This window comes from Dermochelys coriacea, chromosome 1 (assembly GCF_009764565.3).
Source record: "Dermochelys coriacea isolate rDerCor1 chromosome 1, rDerCor1.pri.v4, whole genome shotgun sequence".
Taxonomy (NCBI): Eukaryota; Metazoa; Chordata; order Testudines; family Dermochelyidae; genus Dermochelys; species Dermochelys coriacea.
This window is the reverse complement of record NC_050068.2, coordinates 117,223,075-117,246,712: the sequence shown is the minus strand read 5'-3', so window position 1 is coordinate 117,246,712 and position 23,638 is coordinate 117,223,075. Positions and strand designations below refer to the sequence as shown.

At 41.6% G+C, this 23,638-nt stretch overlaps 1 protein-coding gene across 2 annotated transcripts; it reads left to right on the top strand.

Moving 5' to 3' along the window:
• The first annotated feature begins 257 nt into the window (after positions 1–257).
• IL1R2 (interleukin 1 receptor type 2) lies at positions 258–22,149 on the top strand. 2 transcript variants are annotated; one of them, XM_038386988.2, is made up of 9 exons: positions 258–762; positions 8,798–8,928; positions 9,043–9,301; positions 12,075–12,249; positions 14,099–14,273; positions 15,650–15,715; positions 17,075–17,210; positions 19,248–19,393; positions 21,135–22,149. In XM_038386988.2, exons 1-9 carry the CDS (start codon positions 641–643, stop codon positions 21,260–21,262), a joined length of 1,338 nt encoding a protein of 445 aa, XP_038242916.1. In that variant the 5' UTR covers positions 258–640; the 3' UTR covers positions 21,263–22,149. The 2 variants fall into 2 exon arrangements, with proteins under 2 accessions (XP_038242916.1, XP_038242915.1); XM_038386987.2 differs by lacking the exon at positions 258–762 and adding an exon at positions 4,226–4,431.
• The last annotated feature ends 1,489 nt before the right edge of the window (positions 22,150–23,638 follow it).

The window sequence follows — 23,638 nt, the reverse complement described above, 5'->3', positions numbered from 1 at the left end:
GTTTCCAGCCAGCCAGCAGCTTTTTGACTCCCAGAGGAACAAAAGGATAGTAGAACTTGGCTGATATGCACTTCTCTGTTCTGCACTGTGATGGGGTATCCACTGCACACAAGAGTGACAAGGGTTAAGGTGGCCAGACAGGCTAATTAACTCCATAGGGCGCACCTGGAAGAGGAGCCAGGGAGCAGGGAGCGAAAGCAGGCTCAGCTGGACAGGAAGAGGTGGGGCCTATATAATGCAAGCTAGCTAGCAACAGAGGAGGGCAGCTGGAAAAGACTGTAGACAAATTGCAGTGATTGCCTGAGTAGATGGAGTTTGTAGGCTAGCAAACCCAGAGAGGGGGGAAGCTAGATACATGGGAAGTGGTCCAGGGAATAGCAGCAATGGAGTTAAAGGAAGCAGGATGGCGCTGATATTTGCAGGTCCATAGATTGGGATCTGGGGTAGTGGGCGGGCCTGGGTCCCCCTCACAGGCAGAGCGGCCAAAGCCCTGGGAAGGGGCTTGAACTCAGTGAGAACTGAGCCCAGAAACAGGGCTGAAGATAGGTATTTGGATGTTGGACATTTTACCTCAGAAGGGGAAAAACTGAGTGACCTAGCTGGGGGGCTAAGTCACAAAGGAGCCACTGAGGGTCTTGGAATGAGAAAAGCAGCAGACCAGAGACATAATGATGGTGTGCAAACTGCAGCCAGGCTTGTTGGCTTTGAGCTAATCCCCAGAGTGACCAGGAGGAGGTGCCGTGCTATGGGCTGTGAACTGTGGTGAGTGGTATACCCCATTACATGCACCCTTTATAATTCACCCAGAAAAGGCAAAGATTTAAAGCAGCAATGTAGTGGAGCCACCCATTACTGAGCCATCGCTACTTTAACAAAATATATTACACATCTTAACCAAGAGCATCTCATCATTCATCTCCCTCTATTCATGATCACATGGAACAATGCTTCTCCCCCGTCAAGACCATACACTATCTGTGGCAATTACAGCAACTGCTGAGGTTGCAAAGCAATACCAGGCAAGTATTTATGTATTTATAGCCTTCTTTAGTTCAATACATCTAATCACACTATCTACTTCTGCTCTTTATTTCAACTCTTTCCCATCTGTTCAGTTTCTGTTAGAGTTGATTAGCCTCTTTTCTCCCAACCCTCTGTGGACCGCTAGTGATGTAGTACTCCTCACTAATACACTGTAAATAATTAAAACTAAACTAGGGTTGCCAAAATCAATAAACAAAGAACATTTTGTGGTGCTTTGATTTACTTTGTGTGTATTTACTTAGTATCTTGCCAAATTCATTAATTCACAATGGCTTTCCCAGTCAAGGACATTTCTGTTCTGTATTTGATCACATGAGGCTGTCTTAGCAAAATGGATTGCATTTGACAGTTGAATGGCATAATACATAGAAATGTCCATCTGAATGGAGTTGATTCATTCAGCACTAGTCTCTGAGCCAGTGGGGAAGCCATGGAACAGAGAGGCAGGAGAAATGGATTCAGTCTCTGACTGCCACTTAGTCAATAGTTGCTCAATCTCCCTGGTGCCAGCGCTTCAAGTTCTCCATCTGTAAACTGGGGATAGTGATACTTTTCCTACTTCGTAAGCACTTGAAGAGCCTCATACGTAAAGAACTGCACAAATGTTACATAGCACTCAATGCTTTTGTTGTTTCTTGGTTGATTGTGATGTTTTAGTGAAGGAAAAAAATCATTCTTAATGTAACTGTCAGGGTGATTGAAAGAGGCATAACACTGCACATTGACTAGAGGGGGGGGAAAACAGAAATCTTTGCAGAGAAGTGAGGTGAGAGAGAGACATTGGGAATAAGTAAACCTTTATTCTTATATCGGAACCAGAAATTGTACAGCTGTGTTCTGGCATAGAACGAGAAGCAATGGTCTCAAATTGCAGTGGGAAAGGTTTAGGTTGGATATTAGGCAAAACTTTTTCACTAGGAAGGTGGTGAAGCACTGGAATGCGTTACCTAGGGAGGTGGTGGAATCTCCTTCCTTAGAAGTTTTTGAGGTCAGGCTTGATAAAGCCCTGGCTGGGATGATTTAGTTGGGGATAGGTCCTGCTTTGAGCAGGGGGTTGGACTAGATGACCTCCTGAGGTCCCTTCCAACCCTGATATTCTATTCTATGATATTGGTTTCTGTGAAATAAATTTCATGTATAACCAAACCATAAAACTACACAAGCTTCCTTAAATATGGTCTGTGAGTGTGAATCAGGATTGCATCAATTTCTCTTTTTAGAGGGTGATATCGGTAATAGCTCATCACAAAATGGCATAGTTTTCAGAGCACCAGGCTGCCAAAATCACTTGGTTTATCTTTCATTTCCTCCTGAGCTTTATTAAACAGGACTTTTAGCCTTTATAGACATCCTATTTGAACACAGTGCCTCATGACGAGAGCATGAATTTAGTCAGTCACTCTCCACTGACTTTTAGGGGAAAAAAAGAACCGTGAAAGGAGGCAAAGAGTATTAGATCATAGTTCACCTTTTGCCAGTGCACCACATAGGTTCTCTAGCTAGGTGCTATTAAAATGATGTAACAATTTTAGAGTAGCTCCAAGTTTGGGTTTATATTATATGACCATCTTCCCTCGCAAATATCAATGGTAAGAGGCTCTTCTTGGAATATTATAGGAGGATTTCACCCAGTTCAGAATGGGGCTGATTGAATCGGATGTTTTTCTTGAAAATGTATGAAAGTAGCATATACTTTTTGGGGTACCCCCATTCCTTGGGCTGCAGTGTTCACTAAACAGAATGAATGTGTCTGCGCCATTCGGCAGGCTCACACCCTTACGTTGAAAATCACTATCTTTTCCTATTGAGCTTGTTCTTGCAACACTTGGTGAAAACTGGGTAAAATCCTCCTATTGGATTTCAAGAAGAGACTCCAACCTGTATTGTTTGTGAGGGAAGATGGTCATATAATATAAACCCAAACTTTGACCTACATTAAAATTATATCATTTTTAATAGCACTTAGATAGAGGACCTATGTGCTGCACTGGCAAAGGATGGACTATGATCTAATACTCTTTTCCTCCTTTCATAATTCTGTGATTTATGGGGTCAGATTCTCTGCTTTAAACAGTGGTGCAAAGGGGCCATAAAGCCAGTGGATATGTCCCCCGAAATGGAGCAGGAAGCCTTTACTGTTTCCTTTGCCATGTTCATACTTAATAAATAATAAATCTAGACAATAACCTACATTTTGTAGAGTGCCCTTTATAATTGTGTGGAGTGTTTTTGGTCATTTGGTTTTTATTGTAAGTTGAATTAATGCTGGTGAGAGGTGTCTAGTTGTGAGGCCTGCAGACTTAAGTCCTCTCTCTATCCAGAGAAGCAGTTTTCCCCAGTGATTAAAGCCAGCCAGTGGAGGAAAGATTTCACCAAGGATGTTTTTTCTACTCTGTTTACAAAGTAGCAGGGTGACCATAATACAGTCCAAATGCCTAATTCTTAAGCAATACTTTAAAGTCCTGCATGTGAAAATGTACAATACACTGAGAACAGCTAAACAAAATGGTCACAGTTTATATTCAGGTTCAATTTATAACTGATTTATAAAGGGTTAATAAATGATTGTTGTCTTAAATAGTTAATTGTGATATGATTTTTTTTATTTATTGTGGCATCCTAGGCACCCAACACAATGTTATTGACCAGACCTGATCTGTTTGGAGGGCCAAGAACAATATCAACATAGCTTATAATCCTCTTTAACATCTGCTGCTGATATGCTTATTACATGTCTGGAACATGCTTATGAAATCCATTCATCATTTGTTAACCCTTTATATACCATTTATAAATAGAACTTTAGCATAAAGTGTGACAAACAAAATCCACTGTCAATGTTGTGGAATATATAAGCAAAGAAAAAAATGACCCATTTTTGATTCACAAATTTCAAGCAGCACAGATAGCAGAAAAACTCAGAGCTTGGAGTAATGTCCATTAGGTTTCCGTAACAAAACTTACTGAAGACAAAGAAGCAAAGATCATCAACTCTTTGGTTGTTAAATACATTGTGTATTTTTGTGGTGAATTAGGAAGTAAAACTGTCAGCTGAACTCACCATCAACAGGACATAAGTAAATTATTGTTCGTCACAAAAAGGGAAACATAGTAACATATTTAGCAGCAGTCATTTCCCCTGTTGGGAAATCTGCCCCCTTTTCCCCTGCCTCCTTTTCTCTCTCATTCTCCCTCTTTGGAATGGGAAAGGTGCGTCCAAAAAAGTTGTTGGTTCTGACACACAGCTGATTGCACAATGTGAAAACATTTCCGTTGTGTGTTGAGTTGCATATAAAGCCATCTATTAGGACCTTTCCAATGCTACATGAAAGCCTTGCCTACAGCTCCACAGGAGAAGCCAGTGGGCAAAAGAATGCAGAATCAGAGGTAAGTAAATGGGAGGAAAATGTCATCTGGAAAAAATAAGTTGTCTACTGGCTTGTGGAGACTGCTGGACAGCACAATAGAGGGAACTTAAATAGGTGAACAAAGCAGCAAAATATTTTCATCATGCAAATAATCAAAAGGAGAGAGAGAGAGAACTTTGCTGTAGGACGTCATGTGTATCTTAGGAACTGTTAATTCAACAACTCCCTCGCCCCTTCCAAAAAACCAGGGGAGATGTTAAGAGAAGTTTGCAATAATACAGTATTTTTTAATGGGATTTTGTTTTGGTCAACCCTGTGAAGAAGGCAAATAGCCCTACCTTCAAAATGCGTGGTTATAGTTAGACCAGCAGTCGTTAACTAAACTGAGCTAGTAGAAAGGAGAAAGTCTGAATAAACAGATTGGTAACATAAGTAGAAGAAGCCTATTTATGTCTATGTGTGAATATGATGTGTGTACCAGGAAAAGTATGTCTTTTTTTTCTTTTGGAGAGAATTCAAGGTGATTCTCCTTGGTATCCAGGGCAGTAACACTGTTAGGTGACCTTAAGTGTATGTGTGTGTGTAGCACATTTCTATTTAAACACAATGGATGTGAATTGTATACTATATGTATATTATGTGTCTATTCTATATTGGGTGTGCACAGTGTAAATCAAGAAGAACCCTACTGAAATCAGTGGAGTTTAAAACTGGTGTGAGATGAGAAACAGTCCTATAGCATTAGCATATATGCACAGAGAGATACACCTTTCCCTTGCTAAGTCAGCATGCATGGGTGGCTAATGAATGATTGGCAGTGGAGCATATCCATTCAATTTTAAATTCCTTCTCCTGTCTCTGGCTCAGATTTTTAAAATAGTTTCTATTTGTGGGAGTGGAACTTCATATGTGGGTTTTGCTCACGATTACTTGTATACATCAATGATAATTTTCATGTTGAAAACCCATTGGCACACAAATTGAACACCCAACAACTTGGGTGTGCATGTGATTTGGCGGCCAAGATGTACGTCCCAAATTAAGACTAGGATGAAGCCCCCTAAAAGTGTTGACTCATCATTTTCATGCTTGCTGTTATGAGGGATTGTTCCACCAGAGCTGTAGGGGCTGCAGATTCTGTGGCAGGTTGTATGGGTCTTAAGAAAAGAGTGACAAAGCTGATGTATCTATGTGATATTTCAGCCAGACTCTATCATGCCACAAGTCAGAGGAGGGAAGTAGTGAGGGCAAAAAAACTAACTTGTTTTAAGCTTGAGCTTGATAAGTTTATGGAAGGGAGGGTATTATGAGATTGCCTGCAATGGCATTTCGCCCAGATGTGCCTGCTGTGATTGCTATTAGCAAATCTCTCCAACGTCCAGAGATGGGACACTAGATATGGAGGGCTCTGAGTTACTACTGGGAATTTGTTCCCAGGTGTCTGTCTAGTGGGTCTTGTCCACATGCCTAAGGTGTAACTGATTATCATATTTGGGATCAGGAAGGAGTTTTCCCCAAGTCACATTGGCAAAGACCCTGAGGATTTTTCACCTTCCTCTGCAGTGAGGGGCATGGGTCACTTGCTGATTTGAACTAGAGTTAATGGTGGATTCTCTGTGTCTTGAAGTCTTTAAACTATGACTTGAGGTCTTCAGTAACTCAGCCAGAGGTTAGGGGCCTATTACAGGAGTTGGTGGGTGAGATTCTATGGCCTGCCATGTGCAGTAGGTTAGACTAGATGATCATGATGGTCCCTTCTGACCTTTAAAGTCTGTGAGTCTAAGACCTGCTGTAAGGTCATTGGACTATTGCTTGGGTGAACTCTCTGAAACCCTGGAAGGGATGGACTAAAGTGTGTCCTGGTTGAAGGGGCAAGTTGCAGGAAGAGAGATCACTGAAGAGATGGAGCTACTGTTGGCCACAAGGAGCTGCAGCTGTGGTGAATGAACCCCTTCCTAGGTCCTGACACTGATAATATTAGGTTGTATGGGAGCAATAACAAGTCAAGCAAGTCTGTATTTGCATGGATGTGGGGCACAGGCTGCAGAACTTTGTTAGCATTGTAACAAAGCTCATTCACCATATGGGATTTCTCTGATGACAAATGGGTCTATGTGCATGCACAATTTTCATATCAAGTGTGCTGGCCAACCAATTTGATTTGAAGCTTTACAGTCTGAATATTTGTCTCCTCAGACTTCCATTTGGCTGATTTTGTTTATCTACTGTAGTGACTGCTAGGGAGATGCAATTGTTTTCCACGTTCTTACAGTATATGCAGCATTTGACTTTTCCTGTTTCATAGTGAAGGGACAATTCAGCTTTTTTTTTTTTTTAGTTGAACCAGTGCAGGTTAGAGGTTTCTGTTTGCTAAGGGTGGACTGGATCAAAGCTAGCCAGGTCCCAGATGTACCAAAAGTTTAAGCACGCAGACCTTTCTTCTAATCTCTCAAGAAAGTCTGTTATTTATACTTCACTTTCCCCTAAGAGACTTTTCCTCTTTGCCTGTGTGGCTAAAACTAAACTTTTTCTAAATGTATTTTTGACAACTACTCCCTCCTGCCCTTTGTCTGGTGCCAGTGATATCCTTGATAATTCATGAGTTGTGTGCACTCATGCAAGTTAGGTGTGTAAATCATACATAGTTGCATGTCTTGCAGTGGCCATGCTGCAGGTCTTCTATTGCAGGGTAGACTTACCCTAACGTTCCCTTTTGAGAGGCCATTTTCATCTCTACAGTGCGTTGAGACCTGCTAGCACTTTTCTATGCAGAGAGGCTCCTCCCAAACAGTTAGACCTAGCAAATTAACAGGAGATGTTTTCCCATTCAAAAGATTTGGAATATCTCTCTCCATTGGCATTCCAATAATCTCAATTCATGCAAAGTGATTTGGTTTTTAGTATTTACCCTCTCCTCTCTGCAGCAGTATTACTTTTAATCAGGATTTTTGTTTTGTCTTTTTTTCTATTAACGATCTCTTATGACAGTTTAGAGTGATGGGAGTTTTACAAGATAAACACAGCCATCATCCACCTGCACAACATGGTCCTGTCAATTCTCCCATTGGTGTTAATTATAGAATCATAGGAGATTAGGGTTGGAAGAGACCTCAGGAAGTCATCTAGTCCAACCCCCTGCTCAAAGCAGGACCAACCCCAACTAAATCATCCCAGCCAGGACTTTGTCAAGCTGGGCCTTAAAAATCTCTAAGGATGGAGATTCCACCACTTCCCTAAGTAACCCATTCCCATGCTTCACCACCCTCCTAGTGAAATAGTGTTTCCTAATATCCAACCTAGACCTCCTCCACTGCAACTTGAGACCATTGCTCCTTGTTCTGTCATCTGCCACCACTGAGAACAGCCTAGCTTCAGCCTCTTTGGAACCCCCCTTCAGGTAGTTGAAAGCTGCTATCAAATCCCCCCTCACTCTTCTCTTCTGCAGACTAAATAACCCCAGTTCCCTCAGCCTCTCCTCATAAGTTATGTGCACCAGCCCTCTAATCATTTTCCTTGCCCTCCGCTGGACTCTCTCCAATTTTTCCACATCCCTTCTGTAGTGGGGGGCCCAAATGGACACAATACTCCAGATGTGGCCTCACCAGTGCCGAACAGAGGGGAATAATCACTTCCCTCGATCTACTGGCTATGCTCCTACTAATGCAGCCCCATATGCTGTTAGCCTTGTTGGCAACAAGGGCACACAATTGACTCTCATCCAGCTTCTCATCCACTGTAATCCCCAAATCTTTTTCTGCAGAACTGCCACTTAGCCAGTTGGTCCCCAGCCTGTAGCAGTGCATTAGCTAGGAAGCCATGCCTCATCGTCATCCACTTGCAGGGATGACAGGGGCTCACGAAACATCAGTCCCTGCCAGTATTTGCTCAAATATCTCTTTCCCTGCTTCGTCCCATGGGAGCCAATGAGCTATATGTCAGTTGAGTCTCCTGAAGCTCATAGCTTAAAACAAGCTTATTTTGGAGCTTCTGCAGTTTCAGATGCTCTTCAGGATAGTTTATGTGTAACTGGGATAGGGCCTTTATTTCTGCTCATCAGTTAGTATAACCAGAGATATTTGAGAACCAGTCGGGGTTGAATCCTGACCTCCAGGATGGATTCAGACTGAAGTGTACCCTGCTACTGGTCCAGATTCCAAAAGAAATTGAATACAAAGAAAAGCTGCTGAGTTGTTCTCGTTAGTCCGCACAGTCCAATGACCACTATCTTCAAAACTGGTATTGGAACAGATTTTTTGTAGGCTGGGCGCTACAAGGGGGCAAAGAGTGATAGGGCGAGAGCAGGTAGCCGTTAAAATATATTGTACGACGTGAGGTGATGCACATTATTTTATGTATTGTTATACATGTGATCTTCTCACCTGTAGGTTTCAAGATGCTGTTCCCCATTTTTCTCTTTCCTGTTTCCCCTGGAAGAAGGTGGCTGGGCTTCTGTTTGTTATCTGTACATACATAATGGATGCCCCTGCCTTCAGAATCCAGCGTGTGGCAAGCATAGGTAAGGGCAAAGCTCATATCAAGGATTTGAGCTAGAGCATTTGTTTTCCTACCTTTATTTATTTATTTTTTTTAAAATGAGACACGAACAAAACAATTTCTCTGGTTTATGTAGAAAATTGCCAGGATCACACCATGTACTTCAAACGCTACTTTGCACTGAAAGGAGAACCTGTGATCCTGAAATGCCCTTCCTTCAAATACACACACTTGGACTGTTCCAGCCATCCGTGTAATCTGACATGGTCTAAAAATGATTCAAAAATGATGTCCTCAGGAGGAGATGAAAAACCAAGAATATGGGCACAAGATGATGCTCTTTGGTTTTTACCAGCATCGTTAGAGGACTCGGGACAATATATCTGCACTCGAAGGTAGGCATTTAAATAAAAATCCAGTCCACTAAACTACTTAACTGTGCCTAAAAGATTTTATTGGCTTCATCCAAAGCTCAGTGAAGTCCATGAAAAACACCCACTATCTTTGGATCCCTCCAGTAAAGTTCATGAAGTAAAAATATATTTGTAATCTTGATTATAGCATAGAGAGGGCTTCAGAATTATTTCCCCTATTTTTTTCTGCGCTGTTTTACATTTAAAATAGTAAGTCTTGATCTCCTTGATTTTGCAGGAAGACCCGTTATAGGACTAGACTGCTAGAGTAAAATAATTACATCAAACTAGGCTGAAACTTGAGCTATGACTTTTCCAACCTTTAGGGAAGACCAAGGCACAAAGGCAGCTAACTGCCTCTCCACCGCCCCCGGTCTTCTCACAAGAAGCTCCCTACCTCCAAGAAATGGATCCCACATGAGAATCCCAAGCAGAGATAGGTGCCTCCCTCCAGGCCAGATTTAGGCACTGAACTCCCTGAGGGGTGGGGCTTAGGATGCACACCTCTCCTTGGCATCTCCCATTGGCTATCTTTAGGCAGAGAGTTGCCTAGCATGCTAGTGAATTCTTGGGCACCTGTCTCCCTGCATTCATTGTACAGGAAGCCTGAAAGCTGAACTCAGGCTTTTGAATCCAAGTGATTTCTAGGCGCCTAAATGTTAGGGGTGGTGACACTGAATGTGCCAATGCCTAAATCCCTTTGTGAATCTAGCCGCTTGTCACAGTCACACTTGGAAGGTTTACAAATTTGAAAGAAACTTTCAGGTTCAAGGAAGGATCCAGAATCTGGTGGTGTTGATTGAATGTCTGGAGCAGAGAAGAGGGATAATGACATCACAATAGGCTGAACCTTGATTCTTTCTGACTCTTAAAGGCTATAGCTGCCACCATCCTGACCCAGTTCTCCTATCCTCCATTCAGTCCTCCACTACAAAGCTAGCACCTGAGGTTTCTGAGATTTCTAATGTAAGAAACAGACAGAATTTAAAAATGTAAATATTTGAAGCTGCCTTTATAAAGGAGCAGTAAAGCACAAACAAGTGAATCTAATTTTCCTCTTGCAAATCACCGTTAAGGAATTTACCATACTTTTCAGTATACTGTGAAATGAGGGTATTGGCAAACTATTACAATTCTCCACCTCTGTCTGATTAGCAATTATTTTGCTACTGACTGGCAATTTCGTACTGATTAGCAATTATTATGGATTATAGCTATATGTGCAACACTGTAATGACGTTATAACAATATTAACAGCAATAGACAGCAGTGGGTGAACGCAAAAGCCTGAACATTGCAAAAGAACAGGTCCCAGTCTTGCAAGCATATGCAGATCATTTTTATCATTGCATAAAGTTAAAGCAAATTCATTTAAATGTTTGCAAGATTGGGGTCTCAGAGGTAAACTTGCTGGGGTTGTGAACTTACTTTGCAATACTTGACAGGTATTTTATGATGAAGCAATTCTGCTTAAAGCAACAACAGGTAAATAGCTCTTTTCTTCAATCTTCTGGGTTGAAGCAAACTGCCACTATGCAATTATTACAGAGGATGTAAGACTGGGAACTAAAGTGAACAATTCCATCAGAGGATGGACAGAGAGAATCCCTATCCATCTATCCAGTAGATATAGTCTGTCTGGAAAGTCCTGCTTTGAAACTTACATAAACAAAAGCCCCACTGGGTCAAATGGGAAGGAGATACTAAATACTATAAACACGTCAAAGCAGAGGGGTCCTTTTTTCTAGGTTTTGTAAAGTACTACGTACACCTGTCACTCTGTAAATGCCTGTCAATAATAAAGCAGTAGCAGCCATGTTTTTAATAAGTGCTCTGACTCAGCTTTCATATTCGTGGCTTAGATTGCCACTGATAGGCTCCAACACCTGCACTGTACAATTAAGATCTTATTGAAGCGAATGGGTGCCAAAGCACACAGTTCACAACAGAGCTGCTGCTGTTCAGCAGGGTACAGTCTTTCTTTTTTTCCCTCAGAGAATGCAACAAACTCAGTGTTCCAAAGGAAAAGCTTGAACTTTAAAATAAACAACCCACCACCAAAAAGCTTTCATTCTTCCAAAAACAACACGGGTAACTTCCCAGAATCCCTGCTCGTGACCTATAGTATTGAGTCACACTGGACTTACCAGAAACCGGCTACTGAGAGAAAGCAAGGTACAAAGAGGTTAACTGACCCGTCCAAGGTCACCGGGTAGAGATTAGAACCTACCAGCCCCCTACTTTAAGCACTGACAGTGCTGCCTTTGTGCTGACTGAGGTATTCCCAGATGTAATCTGAATCTGTTGATGGCAAGAAAGACATAAAATGTTCAAACTATCCCTGCAGTCAGTGTGCCACCAAAATTTAATACAATCTGTCTGGCCCCAGTGGAAAGGAATAATAGGTGAAGTCTGACCTTGGAGTTCCGGCTGAATGACTTCTGGTCATTATGAAGAGAAATGAGACTCTTCTCTGTATTTTGATAGGATTATTTATAACATTAGTCCTAAAGATTGAAGGAGCATGGCAGCTAAAGTGGCCTCTCTCACCTCAGAATTGAGTCATGGCAGCAGGACAGTATGAGGAGGCTTGTACTTCCCATGCTGTGTTGGTTCGGTTGGTAAGCAAAGGACTTTGGTGTCCAGGGCTGTCAATCAAGCACCTTGCACAAGCATTACATGCATGCCATCCTGCCCCCCACCCCTTTCTGTGTGGGTGCACACCGGTTAACATCTGCCCTTTATCGGCTTGCAGGAATTCCTCGGACTGTGCTGATGTCTCCATTTACCTATCCGTTATTGAGAAAACTGCTGTTCATGAGATTTCCTATCATCAGATTCTCTTCACGTTTACTGCTGGAAAACTTGTTTGCCCTGATCTGGAGGATTTCAGACAAAAGGAAACAGACTTGGAGCTAAACTGGTACAAGGTAGAGCTTTCCCCTCTTCTAAAGGATCAGAGGCATAGAGTTTAATGCCAGAAGGGACCATCCGATCATCTAGTCTGGCCTGTGTGTCACAGGCCACCACCACCACTTGGCACCTGCAAAATAAACCCAACAACTGAAATTAGACTAAAGTATTACAGTTCACAGGAGACTAGATGATAACCTGCCACAGGCAGAGAATAGGTGGGAACAAGGTGCCCAAGGCTCCTGCAATGGCAAAGAATTGATCAAGTGAGAGAGATCTAGATAATCCTGGCAAGTGACCCATGCCTTTTGCTGCTGAGGAAGGCAAAAAGCTCAAGGTCCCTACTCATCTGACCTGGGGAAAAATTTCTTCCTCGTTCAGCATAGGACGATCAGGTAGACGCTGAGCATGTGAGCACAAACCAGTCAGCCAAACACCCGAGAGACAGAATACTTGGTACCGCCTCAGAGCATCAGCCCACCCTGTCCAGTGTCCCAGCTGTAGCTTTGGCCCCCTCTCAGGCTTCAGAAAAGGAGACAAAAAAAAATCCCAGAATACATGGGGGGGTGGGGTGGGGAACATCCCTTTCTGACCCCTGCAGGTGACTGACTGAAGCCCTGAATGGTGAACTTTTAGAAACATCAAACATGAACTAGAAGCTGAGCTGTTTCAAAGTTTGCCTAACCCAGGCACTAACTCACCTTCTTTCTGTCTTCTTTTATGTGAGAAGTTCCTGTGGCTTGCTCGCTGCATGTTGCGACTGTGCAAAATGCATTACTTATTTACCATGCTCTTGTTTTAATGCATCACAAATCAATAGCAATAATCATTTCGTCCAGAAGTTGTTTCTGTACAATTTGAAATTCTGCAGTACCTAGTTGTACAGCAAATAAAGAACATAGGTCATTAGGCTGGTTTACAACGCATCGTTTTTACTGGGGTTGAAATCAGGCTAGCAAGGTTTCCCAGCTCAGCTTTCATCTGAGAAACATGCTATAATTATTTGCCTAGGTAACAGAAAGTTCAGCTCTACAGCTTGATTAATAACATGGCTGTCAGCAGGGCCGGCTCCAGTGTTTTTGCCACCCCAAGTGGCCAAAAAAACAAAACAAAAAACCTTGCCACCGAACACGGAGACGGAGTGATGGTACGGTCGCCAAATTGAGGCTGGCGACCGAAGAAGAGTCAAACAATTCCTGCCACCGCCGACGGCAGATTGCTGCCTCAGAGCCCGATGTCCTGCTGACCCTTTACATTTGCCGCCCCATGCACCTGCTTGGTTCGCTGGTGCCTGGAGCTGGCCCTGGCTGTCAGGAAAAAACAGGCCTGTCCACAGTGGGAAAGAACACACTTGTTGCTAGCAAAACAGAGTATCGGTGATAATAGCTTGGCAACATGTCACATCTTGTGAGACTTGGCAGGGGAAAATAATATGGTGCCATGGGAAGATATATGATTGCTAAGATGTTCTTGTCTCGCATACAAGATCATCCCTATACTGGAAAGAAGCTCATTATATATTCTCTTTAGCCAACATGCATAATTTAAGATAACATTTGAAAATATATGTTAATAATGACAATGCATCACACTTCACATAGGGCCTCACATTGGTGGATTGCAAAGCGTTTTACAATTATTGATGAATTCAGCCTTGCAATGCTCACCCTTGAAGTAGCACAAGTGTTATTCTGTCTATTTTACAGGTAGGAAAATAGAGGTGCTCAGATACTGTAATCATAAATGTGATATAAAAATCTTAGATAAGAGAATAAGTGATTTCCCCAAGGGTTACACAGAAAATCAAATCCAGGTCTCTTCACTCCCTGGCCTATTTTAACCATTTGGTGGTTGTTATTTCTTTAGGATTCTGTACCTTTGGATGAAGACAATAAAAAATTCAAAAGCTTGAAAGGCACACACTATCTCTACATCAGCTCTGTGTCATCAAAAGATTCTGGCTATTACACCTGTGAAATGTCTTTTACTTCTGGAGGCACATCGTATAACATCACCAGAACTATTCAGCTACAGACTTTGGGTAAATACTTCCCACTTGAGATGGTACAGTACTTAACAAACCATTTGCCTGGAATGGTCTTTGTCACTGAAATGTACAGACGGGAACTCATGTTAAGTCTCTCACTGTTGCTGCTGGTTAGCTGCCAGGGAAACTGGGATATTAGAGCAGCATGCATGCTGCTTACTTTTAATAATGGTCCAAAACAGTTTCACAGAAAACCCCCAGGCACTGCTCAGCTCAGCGCTTTGTTTGGCTAACAGTTGAGCTAGCACTGACATTAAGCACCACATTTCTGGGCAATAGAACCATATGTTGAAAGTGCCTGTAGTCATTAAACTGAACAATTTGTCACAAGAGTCAATGCAAACGTCTTCAGAGGGCTTAGGAAATATAATATTTAGTTTAACTAATAGGGAATGGTGGGAAAAAAACATTCATTTCACTTTCTCTTTTGTAAAATGGTACAAATTGCTTTGCCTGCTGCACTAAGAAATGCACATGATGGCTGTCAGTACACAACACAAACAACAGAGGGCAGGAGTGTTACATGCACGTTGTTCAGAATATGTGAAGACCAAGAAATATGACTCTGTATTTATTCTATTGACCCTGCAAATGGTGCAAATCCTTCAACCCTTCCTTGCTTGAGTAGTGCCTGTCAGACTGCAGTCTGCAATTTAATCTCTCATACCTGACTGCAGAATGGTCTGGGTAATCTGCATAGAAGCAGTTCTTCGGTAAATGCCTTCTTATTGTAGTATTCAGCTAGCCTGTGGACAGAGCCGATGCAGTGTGTGGTGCATATAACCACAATGTTAAAAGGGACAAGCAGAACAAGTTGTGCAGAAGAAACAATGCATTAATGAAAATGGTGCCTCAGGGCTGCCAGAATACAGCTACCTAATAGCAGGAGCAAAGTTTAAAAGGGAATTATGCTACTAAGGGTTTCATTTGGATGCAGAGGCTCATTCTTGACCTCTTGACTCCTCAAACACTTACATCCTCTGCTCACAACTCGTGCATTTTTCACTCTGTGTTCTTCTGAGTTTGGGAGTGGATGTGCTGGGAACTTGAGACTTATTGCTCAGTAGAAAGGACTGTATGTCTGGTGCCTAATCTTGCAGATATTCCCCACTTTCTCACATCTACCTTTAAGCTCCCCACCGTGTGCCACTACTTTTGGGATTAAGACCTGAGTCTAAGCACATCTGTAACAATGTTCTCTAACCTGTGTCCCTTCCCTTGAAACCACAATTCTGCTTGTGACGGTATCACAAAATGCTTTACAGCGGAATAAAAGCAATAAAAATGGCAAACTTCTATTTGTGGTTCTTGTAAGTCTATTAAATTGTCTAATGCACTCACCATGATTATTGTTCTCTCAATCCTGGCAGACCAAGAAAAGAGACTCAGTCCAGTCATTGTATATCCAGATCAGAAGGCTACATTAGCTGCTCTTGGTAAGGTCAATAACTATTCACTTGTTTCCAAAAGCAAGAGAATATAGGGTGTATTCAGCTCAACTGACTTTGATTTATACCATCTGAGGATCTGCCCTGTGGTGATTTTCATTTGTTCTCTTTAAAAGTATCACAAATTGTTTTCCAGTAGCCGTTACTAAAGAAAAATGACAATATGTTTTAATAGTTAGTAAAGCAATTTCAGGATCCTTAGAGTGTTGGACGAGTTTATCCTTTCCATCAGTAACTTTCCCTGCTCTAAGAAAAGGAGTACTTGTGGCACCTTAGAGACTAACAAATTTATTTGAGCATAAACTTTCGTGAGCTACAGCTCATTTCATCGGATGCATTCAGTGCATTTTGTAAAAAGGATCTAGGGTATGTGGTAGTTTTGACGGGCCCACGTGGTTTTTTGGGGGGAAGAAATGATTTCCTTGCCATGATGTTTTAACTGTAACTTCTCAGCCACTCTGGTCACTAATTACAGAGCAGATTGGTATGGTCTTGGTGTCATTTCCTCATAGATTATTTTATGACCTGAACTTTAAGGCCCCTTTCCTCTACCTCCCCCCCCCCCACCAAATGCAGCATATATTTTAATAGGTTATTTTACTCTATATTGTACATGAAGTTGTGCTCTATGAGTTTGATTATTCACTGCCTTGCACCTTCTATTGCCTAAAACTAATAGCAAATGGGAATTCTTCCCTTGTCCACCTCAGGGTTTGCATTTTACACTAACTTTGCACTCACTCCACACAAGTATAAATGATTAAACTAGGTGTTTTATTGGGCTCTTTATTTTTAATATAAAGTAGGTGCATCCTGGTGAAGATGCATTGTGCTAAGTCCATATTACAATTATTCTTGCAAAAGTTCTAATTTTTGCACTGTGGTGTTTGCCTATTTTTGGAGGCTCCTTTTTGTATTTGAGGTCCGGTTTTAACAGGCTTGCCTCGAGCGGACAGTCCATGTGTGAATGACATTACACTGCTGGCTAGTCAGGTTTTTCTTGAACTATAAATTGTTCCCTTGACGCTCAGTAACTGCAGTGTCTCAAAGCTTCGTGCTAGAGGAATGTGGACTTGTCTTCTGAGTAATGTGGTTAGAGCAAATGTTACCAACTAATGTATGGAAAAAAATAGATAATCAGTTAGTCTCTAAATAATGGGGATAGCTGCCAAGAAGCAGAGGATGGGCTAGGTGGACAAAAATTCTCTACGTACAAGGTCAGAAGAGAAACCCATGCTCAGTGTATGTAGGGAGTTTACCAACTCTTTCAGTGGGAGTTTTCAGTATGTGAAACAGTATTTGCTAATAAATCTGTGAATGTTTTTTTTCTTATTTCTTTTTAAACAGGCTCCAAACTGATCCTTCCATGTAAAGTATTTATTGGATCAAGTAAACATTTTCACACGGTCGTGGTGTGGCTAGCAAATGACACTTACGTTGATATAACTTACAAACAGGGCAGAGTTACAGAGGGAGAGCCTCTGTAAGTATTGAAGTGTCACGCTCTTTGTTTCTTTGTTTGTGTCTCAGAAACATTACAGGGACATACCATGCTACTGAACGTCAGGGAGTGAAGTGGGAAACGTTCTGCTGAAAATGGTAGAGCTGGGAAAAAAAAAAAAAAAAAGGAAACAAACAACCAAATTAAACTGAACCAAAAACGCCCCAACTATTGGTTTCTGAATAAAATCAATGAGTTTATTTAATGTCATCATTTAAGCCCTGCTCTTACAAACACACAAGCAAGCAAGGACTCTTATGCCGTAAATAGTCCAATTGATTCCCAATGAAACTATTCACATCTATTGAATTATTCACCTGCACAAATGATCAGGCCTTTATAGCAATGTCTGTGCAACAGAAAATGCGCTGAGGGAGAGGTACAATTTCTATCGGCTTTAAAAGAATTGCAGCGATGGTGTCTCATTAATATTGTAGAAGTTTGAGATAATCACGACGAGAAAAGGAGTCATTCTAACTGGGGGTGAAGTTCATTGCTATGGCCAGGGCCAGCACAAGGTCTATGCACCTCTTAAATCCTTCTCAAGGCCTCAGAATAGACACTGTAAGTGAGATTTTAGTGGTAGATAGGCCTCTGCACAGGGGTGAATTCCTTTGAGGGATGGGGTAGGGGCAGTCTGGCCTGGCAGTCACAGCTGGACTGGTGTTCACAAGTTGATAGCAAGTGGGGATCAGAGTAATTACTAGAACTGGGATTGATAGGCAAGAGTTGGGGTCAGAGACAGGAGATTAGAGGTGGTTATCGGGCTGGAATCAGGTGGCAGGAATCAGGAAAGCAAGGTGTGGTCAGGAGTCACAGCAGGCCAGAAGTCTGTGTGTTTGCCCAGACAACTTCCCAGGGCTAAATAGGGAGCATGGGCCAACCAGAAGGCTGAAGGGAGCTGTCTCTCTGGACCCTTGGGGCAGTACTTCCTGTGGCACCTAATCTCCACAGAGCTCCATGGGTGGGGTTCTGCATGGCCTCCTGGTGGTGATGTGGGACTCTCAGATGTCCTAGCCTCTACAAATTTGGGTTCTAGTCCCATGGATCCTATAATTTTATTAGACAATCAAAATTCATACCAGAAGCCTCCAGCCCTGCAGAATGACTCCAGCTCTACTGCACAGAGGGAAGGCACCAGTGGAGTGGGTGCACCAGTAGGGCTATAACCCTCCAGTGCACAACACATTTATGATTGTTCAATCATTTGCCATCAGCTCAATAATGGTTCAAGCATAAAAAGAACCCTGAAGAAAATGTTTAATTTGAGATATTCCTTTCCCTCTCAATTTAAGCCATTATTAAAGCAGGCTGGAATTGTTTTGATAGTCTTTTCCACTCAGCTGTCAATATGGGAACAAGCCTAATCTCTTTACATGTAAGCAGTCGTTACTCGGTTGAGTGGTTTCAAATGGCATTCTAACTTGAGTAAGCATGAACAGGATTGGGCCCTCCTTGGTCGTTATCCCAGGTGACATCAAGAACTAGTCTCAGAAATCAGGTTTCAGAGTAGCAGCCGTGTTAGTCTGTATTCGCAAAAAGAAAAGGAGTACTTGTGGCACCTTAGAGACTAACAAATTTAGTCTGTCTGTGATGTCAAATAAGAAGGTGACCCTGCAGAGGAAAAACAGTTGAGCCTGTGTCTGTTTTGTTGCTTTTATGATGCACAAAGAAGATCTGAAAGGCTTTAAAAATAAATTCGACTTGCATTTTGTTTAATAAGAAATTTGGATCTTGTCTACTCTGTTTTTCCTCGAAGACTCTATGGATGAAAAAATAGAGAGCACTGAAAAATCAGGCCATTAAACAACCAGGCTAATCAAAATGGATGCCATGAGTGCACTGTGATATGAACAGTGTGGTTTAGAATGCATCCCATAGTGATTTTGGAAATAAATCAATATTCAATAGATTTTAGTGTTAGAAACTGGTAACTGAATGGATCAAAATCACCAAAATTATTATAGTCTGGAAAAGTCAGGTATAAAAAAAATGATAAATGCATTGTTTTTGTTCCAGGGAAATTGTAGAAAATGACGAGAACTACATTGAGGTGCCACTGATTTTTGATCCAGTCAGAGAAATGGATTTTTATACAGATTTTAAGTGTGAAGCCCAGAATAGTCATGGACGCCAAGTGCTGCCAATACGGGTCAGACAAGGAGGTATTTATCTTAACTGCATGCTAGGGGGAAAAGTACACTGTATTTGTTACTGGCTGTGAAATCCAGCTAAGCCACGTTTGAATAGCTAGGACTGTGTTTGAATTATTGTTCAGCACATAATGGCTTCTTAATTTATCTACCTACTCACTGTTCAGGACAGTACTTTGGGGTATTCCTAGCATGAAAGGCACTGTCCACTGTCTCTATAGAAAATGCCTATAGGTGACTTCAGTGACATTCTGCCCAGGTTTAAGGGCTTCATGTGAGGGATCCTGTTACTGGAGGGGCCTAGGTTTTTAAATATAATGGGTGACATTTTGGCCTCAATGAAGTCAATGACAAACTCCCATTGACTTCAAAGAGCCAGGATTTCACCCAGTGCCTCAGGTGAGACCAAAAAATAAGGGAAATGGTGAGAACAAGGATACCCTTTATGTCCCAGTTTGTCACACACAGGCTGGTTCCAAAATAGCAAAAGGTGAAAATTACAACTGGCTTAGATATTTTGGTTCAAGTTTGTGTGGAGACTGGCCCCTAGTTTAGTGCAACTGCATTATGATGTAAAAGACCATTGGACACATGGACTGAGAAACAGCTGTGAAAACAGTATGAAATAATACTGATTTTTCTTTGCACGATGTTGGTGAGTGACTAAAGCTTGCTCACTTGGCACTGGAAAGGCACAGTAACATTTACTGCCTTTATCATGACAGGTTTCAGAGTAGCAGCCGTGTTAGGCTGTATTCGCAAAAAGAAAAGGAGTACTTGTGGCACCTTAGAGACTAACAAATTTATTTGAGCATAAGCTTTCGTGAGCTACAGCTCACTTCATCGGATGCATTTGGTGGAAAATACAGTGGGGAGATTTATATACACACACAGAGAACATGAAACAATGGTTTTTATCATACACACTGTAAGGAGAGTGATCCCTTAAGATGAGCCATCACCAGCAGCGGGGGGGGGGGGGGAGGGAAAGAGGAAAACCTTTCATGGTGACAAGCAAGGTAGGCCATTTCCAGCAGTTAACAAGAACATCTGAGGAACAGTGGGGGGGGGGGGGGGAAATAACATGGGGAAATAGTTTTACTTTGTGAAATGACTCATCCATTCCCAGTATCTATTCAAGCCTAAGTTAATTGTATCCAGTTTGCAAATAAATAAATATATAAATTTAAATATATAAATGTCATATACATTTGTTAGTCTCTAAGGTGCCACAAGTACTCTTTTTCTTTTTGCCTTTATCATAGTCACAATTCACTCATGTCAACTGTGATTTGGGGTTTACTCTTTTAGGCTGTTTTGTTATATTGCTCACAGCTTCCCTGAGTTGTTTAGGTACCTAGATATTACTCAGGTGAAGGAAATGACATGGATGGAGATGAATCTTCTGCTAGTTTTTGGTTCCTATGTGAAAGATAAATGGTATAACCCAAAATAAGCTGCATTATACTCTTTCCATTAGAAAATATTTACTCTTGGAAATCAGTCCAATTTACTTTAATAAAAATTTCAGCTTCAGTTTGTTTTGTTCATAGTAATTTAAGGTTCTGATCCTGCAGTCTTCATCCTACACTATTCTTCTCACCCATGGGGTTAACCCCATTAAAACCAATGGAATTATTCATGTGAGAAAGGGCTGTAGGATCAGACACCGATTTTTCTGGGGAGGCTTTTCTGCATTTAGGTAATTGTCTTTTTAAAATATACATAATTATTTTTCTCTGGATTTTTACAGCATCCAGTTTCCCCTGGCATATTACAGCAATTCCAGTAGCCCTGACCTGCTTGATTTTGGGGGGATTATGCATGCACAAATGCTGGAAGCGGAGAGCTGGTAACGGATATGCTATAGCCAAGTTGTAACTGGGAAAACCTGTGTTAGTCTTCAGCCATCAACCGAAACGTTTTCATCCAGCCTACATTTTAAATGAAACAAGGCAAAATATCTCAGGCCAGCCACATTATTTTCTAGGAGGGTGGATATTATATACTTTCTCTTATCTAAAGTTGTTTGACTTGGTTAAACTGTAAATACGGTATTTTTTGTATAAACGACGATGTACAGAAAAAAGGTGGGCTATTATTCTGCAATTGGAGAGATTTTTGCAGTGTCATGAATGTGTCTGCGTATCTCTGGTGTGTCTCCTGGTTATGTGAGGAGGTAGAGGAAAGGAGTTGTCCCTGGTCCTTGTAACTACTATAATCTTATCACCAAGAAAATAATTATTAAGAGAGTGACTTAAGCATGCTTGTTCCTAGAAGAACAATTCCAGTGGGGGCAAAGGTATTGTTTGTTTGCACTGCCTACCCTTATCTTTTCTCAGACTGAAAAAGAACCAGGCTCCTTTCCACTGCCAAATAGAGTCATCATGACGAGATGAATTTTTCATGCCTGCTTACTGTGCTTTTCCACAGAAATCTCAAAGTTTTGTGGATCGTGTTCTACTTAGGATATTCACTATTCACTTATTCACTAACATATGCTTTCCAAAAGAAACAAACAGCTCTACATCAGTATAATATAGTAAATATAATGGAGAATTCCATTTTATTTAGTCAGCAGAAGCCTGGTAGCTAGAGATTCATAGGCAAATGTAACATGGTTTTTACTTTTGCTATTAAAACAATCTGGAGGTACACTACTGTAGTCTTTGGACTGTAAATGCATTTTCCATAAATCATTTGACTAATCCTCGCTTTGGTTCCTGGAAGTGATTTGACAACCCACCAGTAAAAATACCATAACCTTGTCTCAGAACCTCTACTTATTTTACGTACCACTGTTACATATCATGGGCCTGATTCATCAGTACAATTACTTCCCTAAAATCAACAAAATTACACAAGTATAAAACTGCTGTGAGATCAGAATCAGGCTCAATGTGTTGTACCTTAAAATTGAAATATACAAAGGGTCAAATCAAATACATAAGGAACAAATCATAGCCCCGTTGGGCCAATTAGATTAATCTAATGCTACTCCATTGCTGACACACAACAGAGAGAGACAAACATTGAATAAATATGCTATGTCTTGGACTGGTAGACTCTCGGTGATTAAAATGAACATAGTGTCTAGATTATTCTTTCTCTAGCAAGCAATAATATATGTGAAAGTAGAGGAACAGTTACATGACATGCAGTGGCTATTATCTCCATGTGCATGGGAAAGGAGGAGAGCTAAAGTTAAGGCTTCAGATTTGTATAGGTTCCCAAAATTAGCAGGCTTCACAATCCCCCGTATAAAATTACATGTTCAGATATTTCAGCTGACAGGAATTCTAAACTGGTTGGGACAGAATCAAGACAAGCATTGATTCCAAATAAAGGAACCATAATACACTGAGAAAGGCCAGGGAGTATAGTCCCATGCATTTCAAGAACATATAGAAACTACACTGTTAATAACGATCCATTTACATTATTAATATCCCTAGATATCTGTGACAAAACTTCAAACAAGCTACTTAATTTCCACCACCCATTGTAGGTAGCTCAGAGTTTAACCCAAAAAATATGTATGGGGGTGTGACATGGCAAAATACCTCTACTATTCAGACACCTTCCCTTGTTAAACAGCTGTAGTTTATTTACATTGCTCTTCCCACCACCTTTTCTAATCAGAAACCATATTATTTATGCTATCAGTTCTTCCCGGGTCCTCCACCAAGGAGGGACAAGATCTTTCCACCCAATGTTCATCCTGACTCTGCATATTTTGCGGCTACCCACCATTTTGAGGCTTTTTATATTTTGCGGCTACCCACCATTTTGAGGCTTTGTATATTTTGCGGTTACCCACCATTAGTCTCAATGCACCCCAACCCTGAATTATGGGAAAAACTAACCTTTAGACGGCTTTATATTCAGACCTGAAGAGGAATAAAATACCAAAGAGAGGCATTTTTACATCACAGACTCACATTTGAATGTTCTCCCTTCCACTCTCTTTCCACTTTCCAGACCATATGGTTGCTATAGAAGAGGGGTGGGCAAACTTTTTGGCCCAAGGGCCACATGGGGGTTGCGAAACTGTATGGAGGGCCAGGTAGGGAAAGCTGTGCCTTCCCAAACAGCCTGGCTCCCGCCCCTCCCACTTCCCACCCCCTGACTGCCCCTTGTCCACTGACCACCCTCTCCCGGGACTCCCTGCCCCTATCCAACCCTCCCTGCTCCCTCTCCCCTGACAGCCCCAACCCCTATCCACACCCCTGACAGGCCCCCCAGGACCCCCAAACC

What these genes read in the sequence shown, in the direction of transcription:
- IL1R2 (XM_038386988.2), top strand. Translation starts at nt 641, where the DNA reads ATGAGAAAAGCAGCAGACCAGAGACATAATGATGGTGTGCAAACTGCA. An exon ending in TATTCAGCTACAGACTTTGG is followed by an intron (nt 14,274 to 15,649) that starts GTAAATACTTCC and finishes CAATCCTGGCAG; the next exon opens with ACCAAGAAAAGAGACTCAGT. An exon ending in GGCTACATTAGCTGCTCTTG is followed by an intron (nt 15,716 to 17,074) that starts GTAAGGTCAATA and finishes CTTTTTAAACAG; the next exon opens with GCTCCAAACTGATCCTTCCA.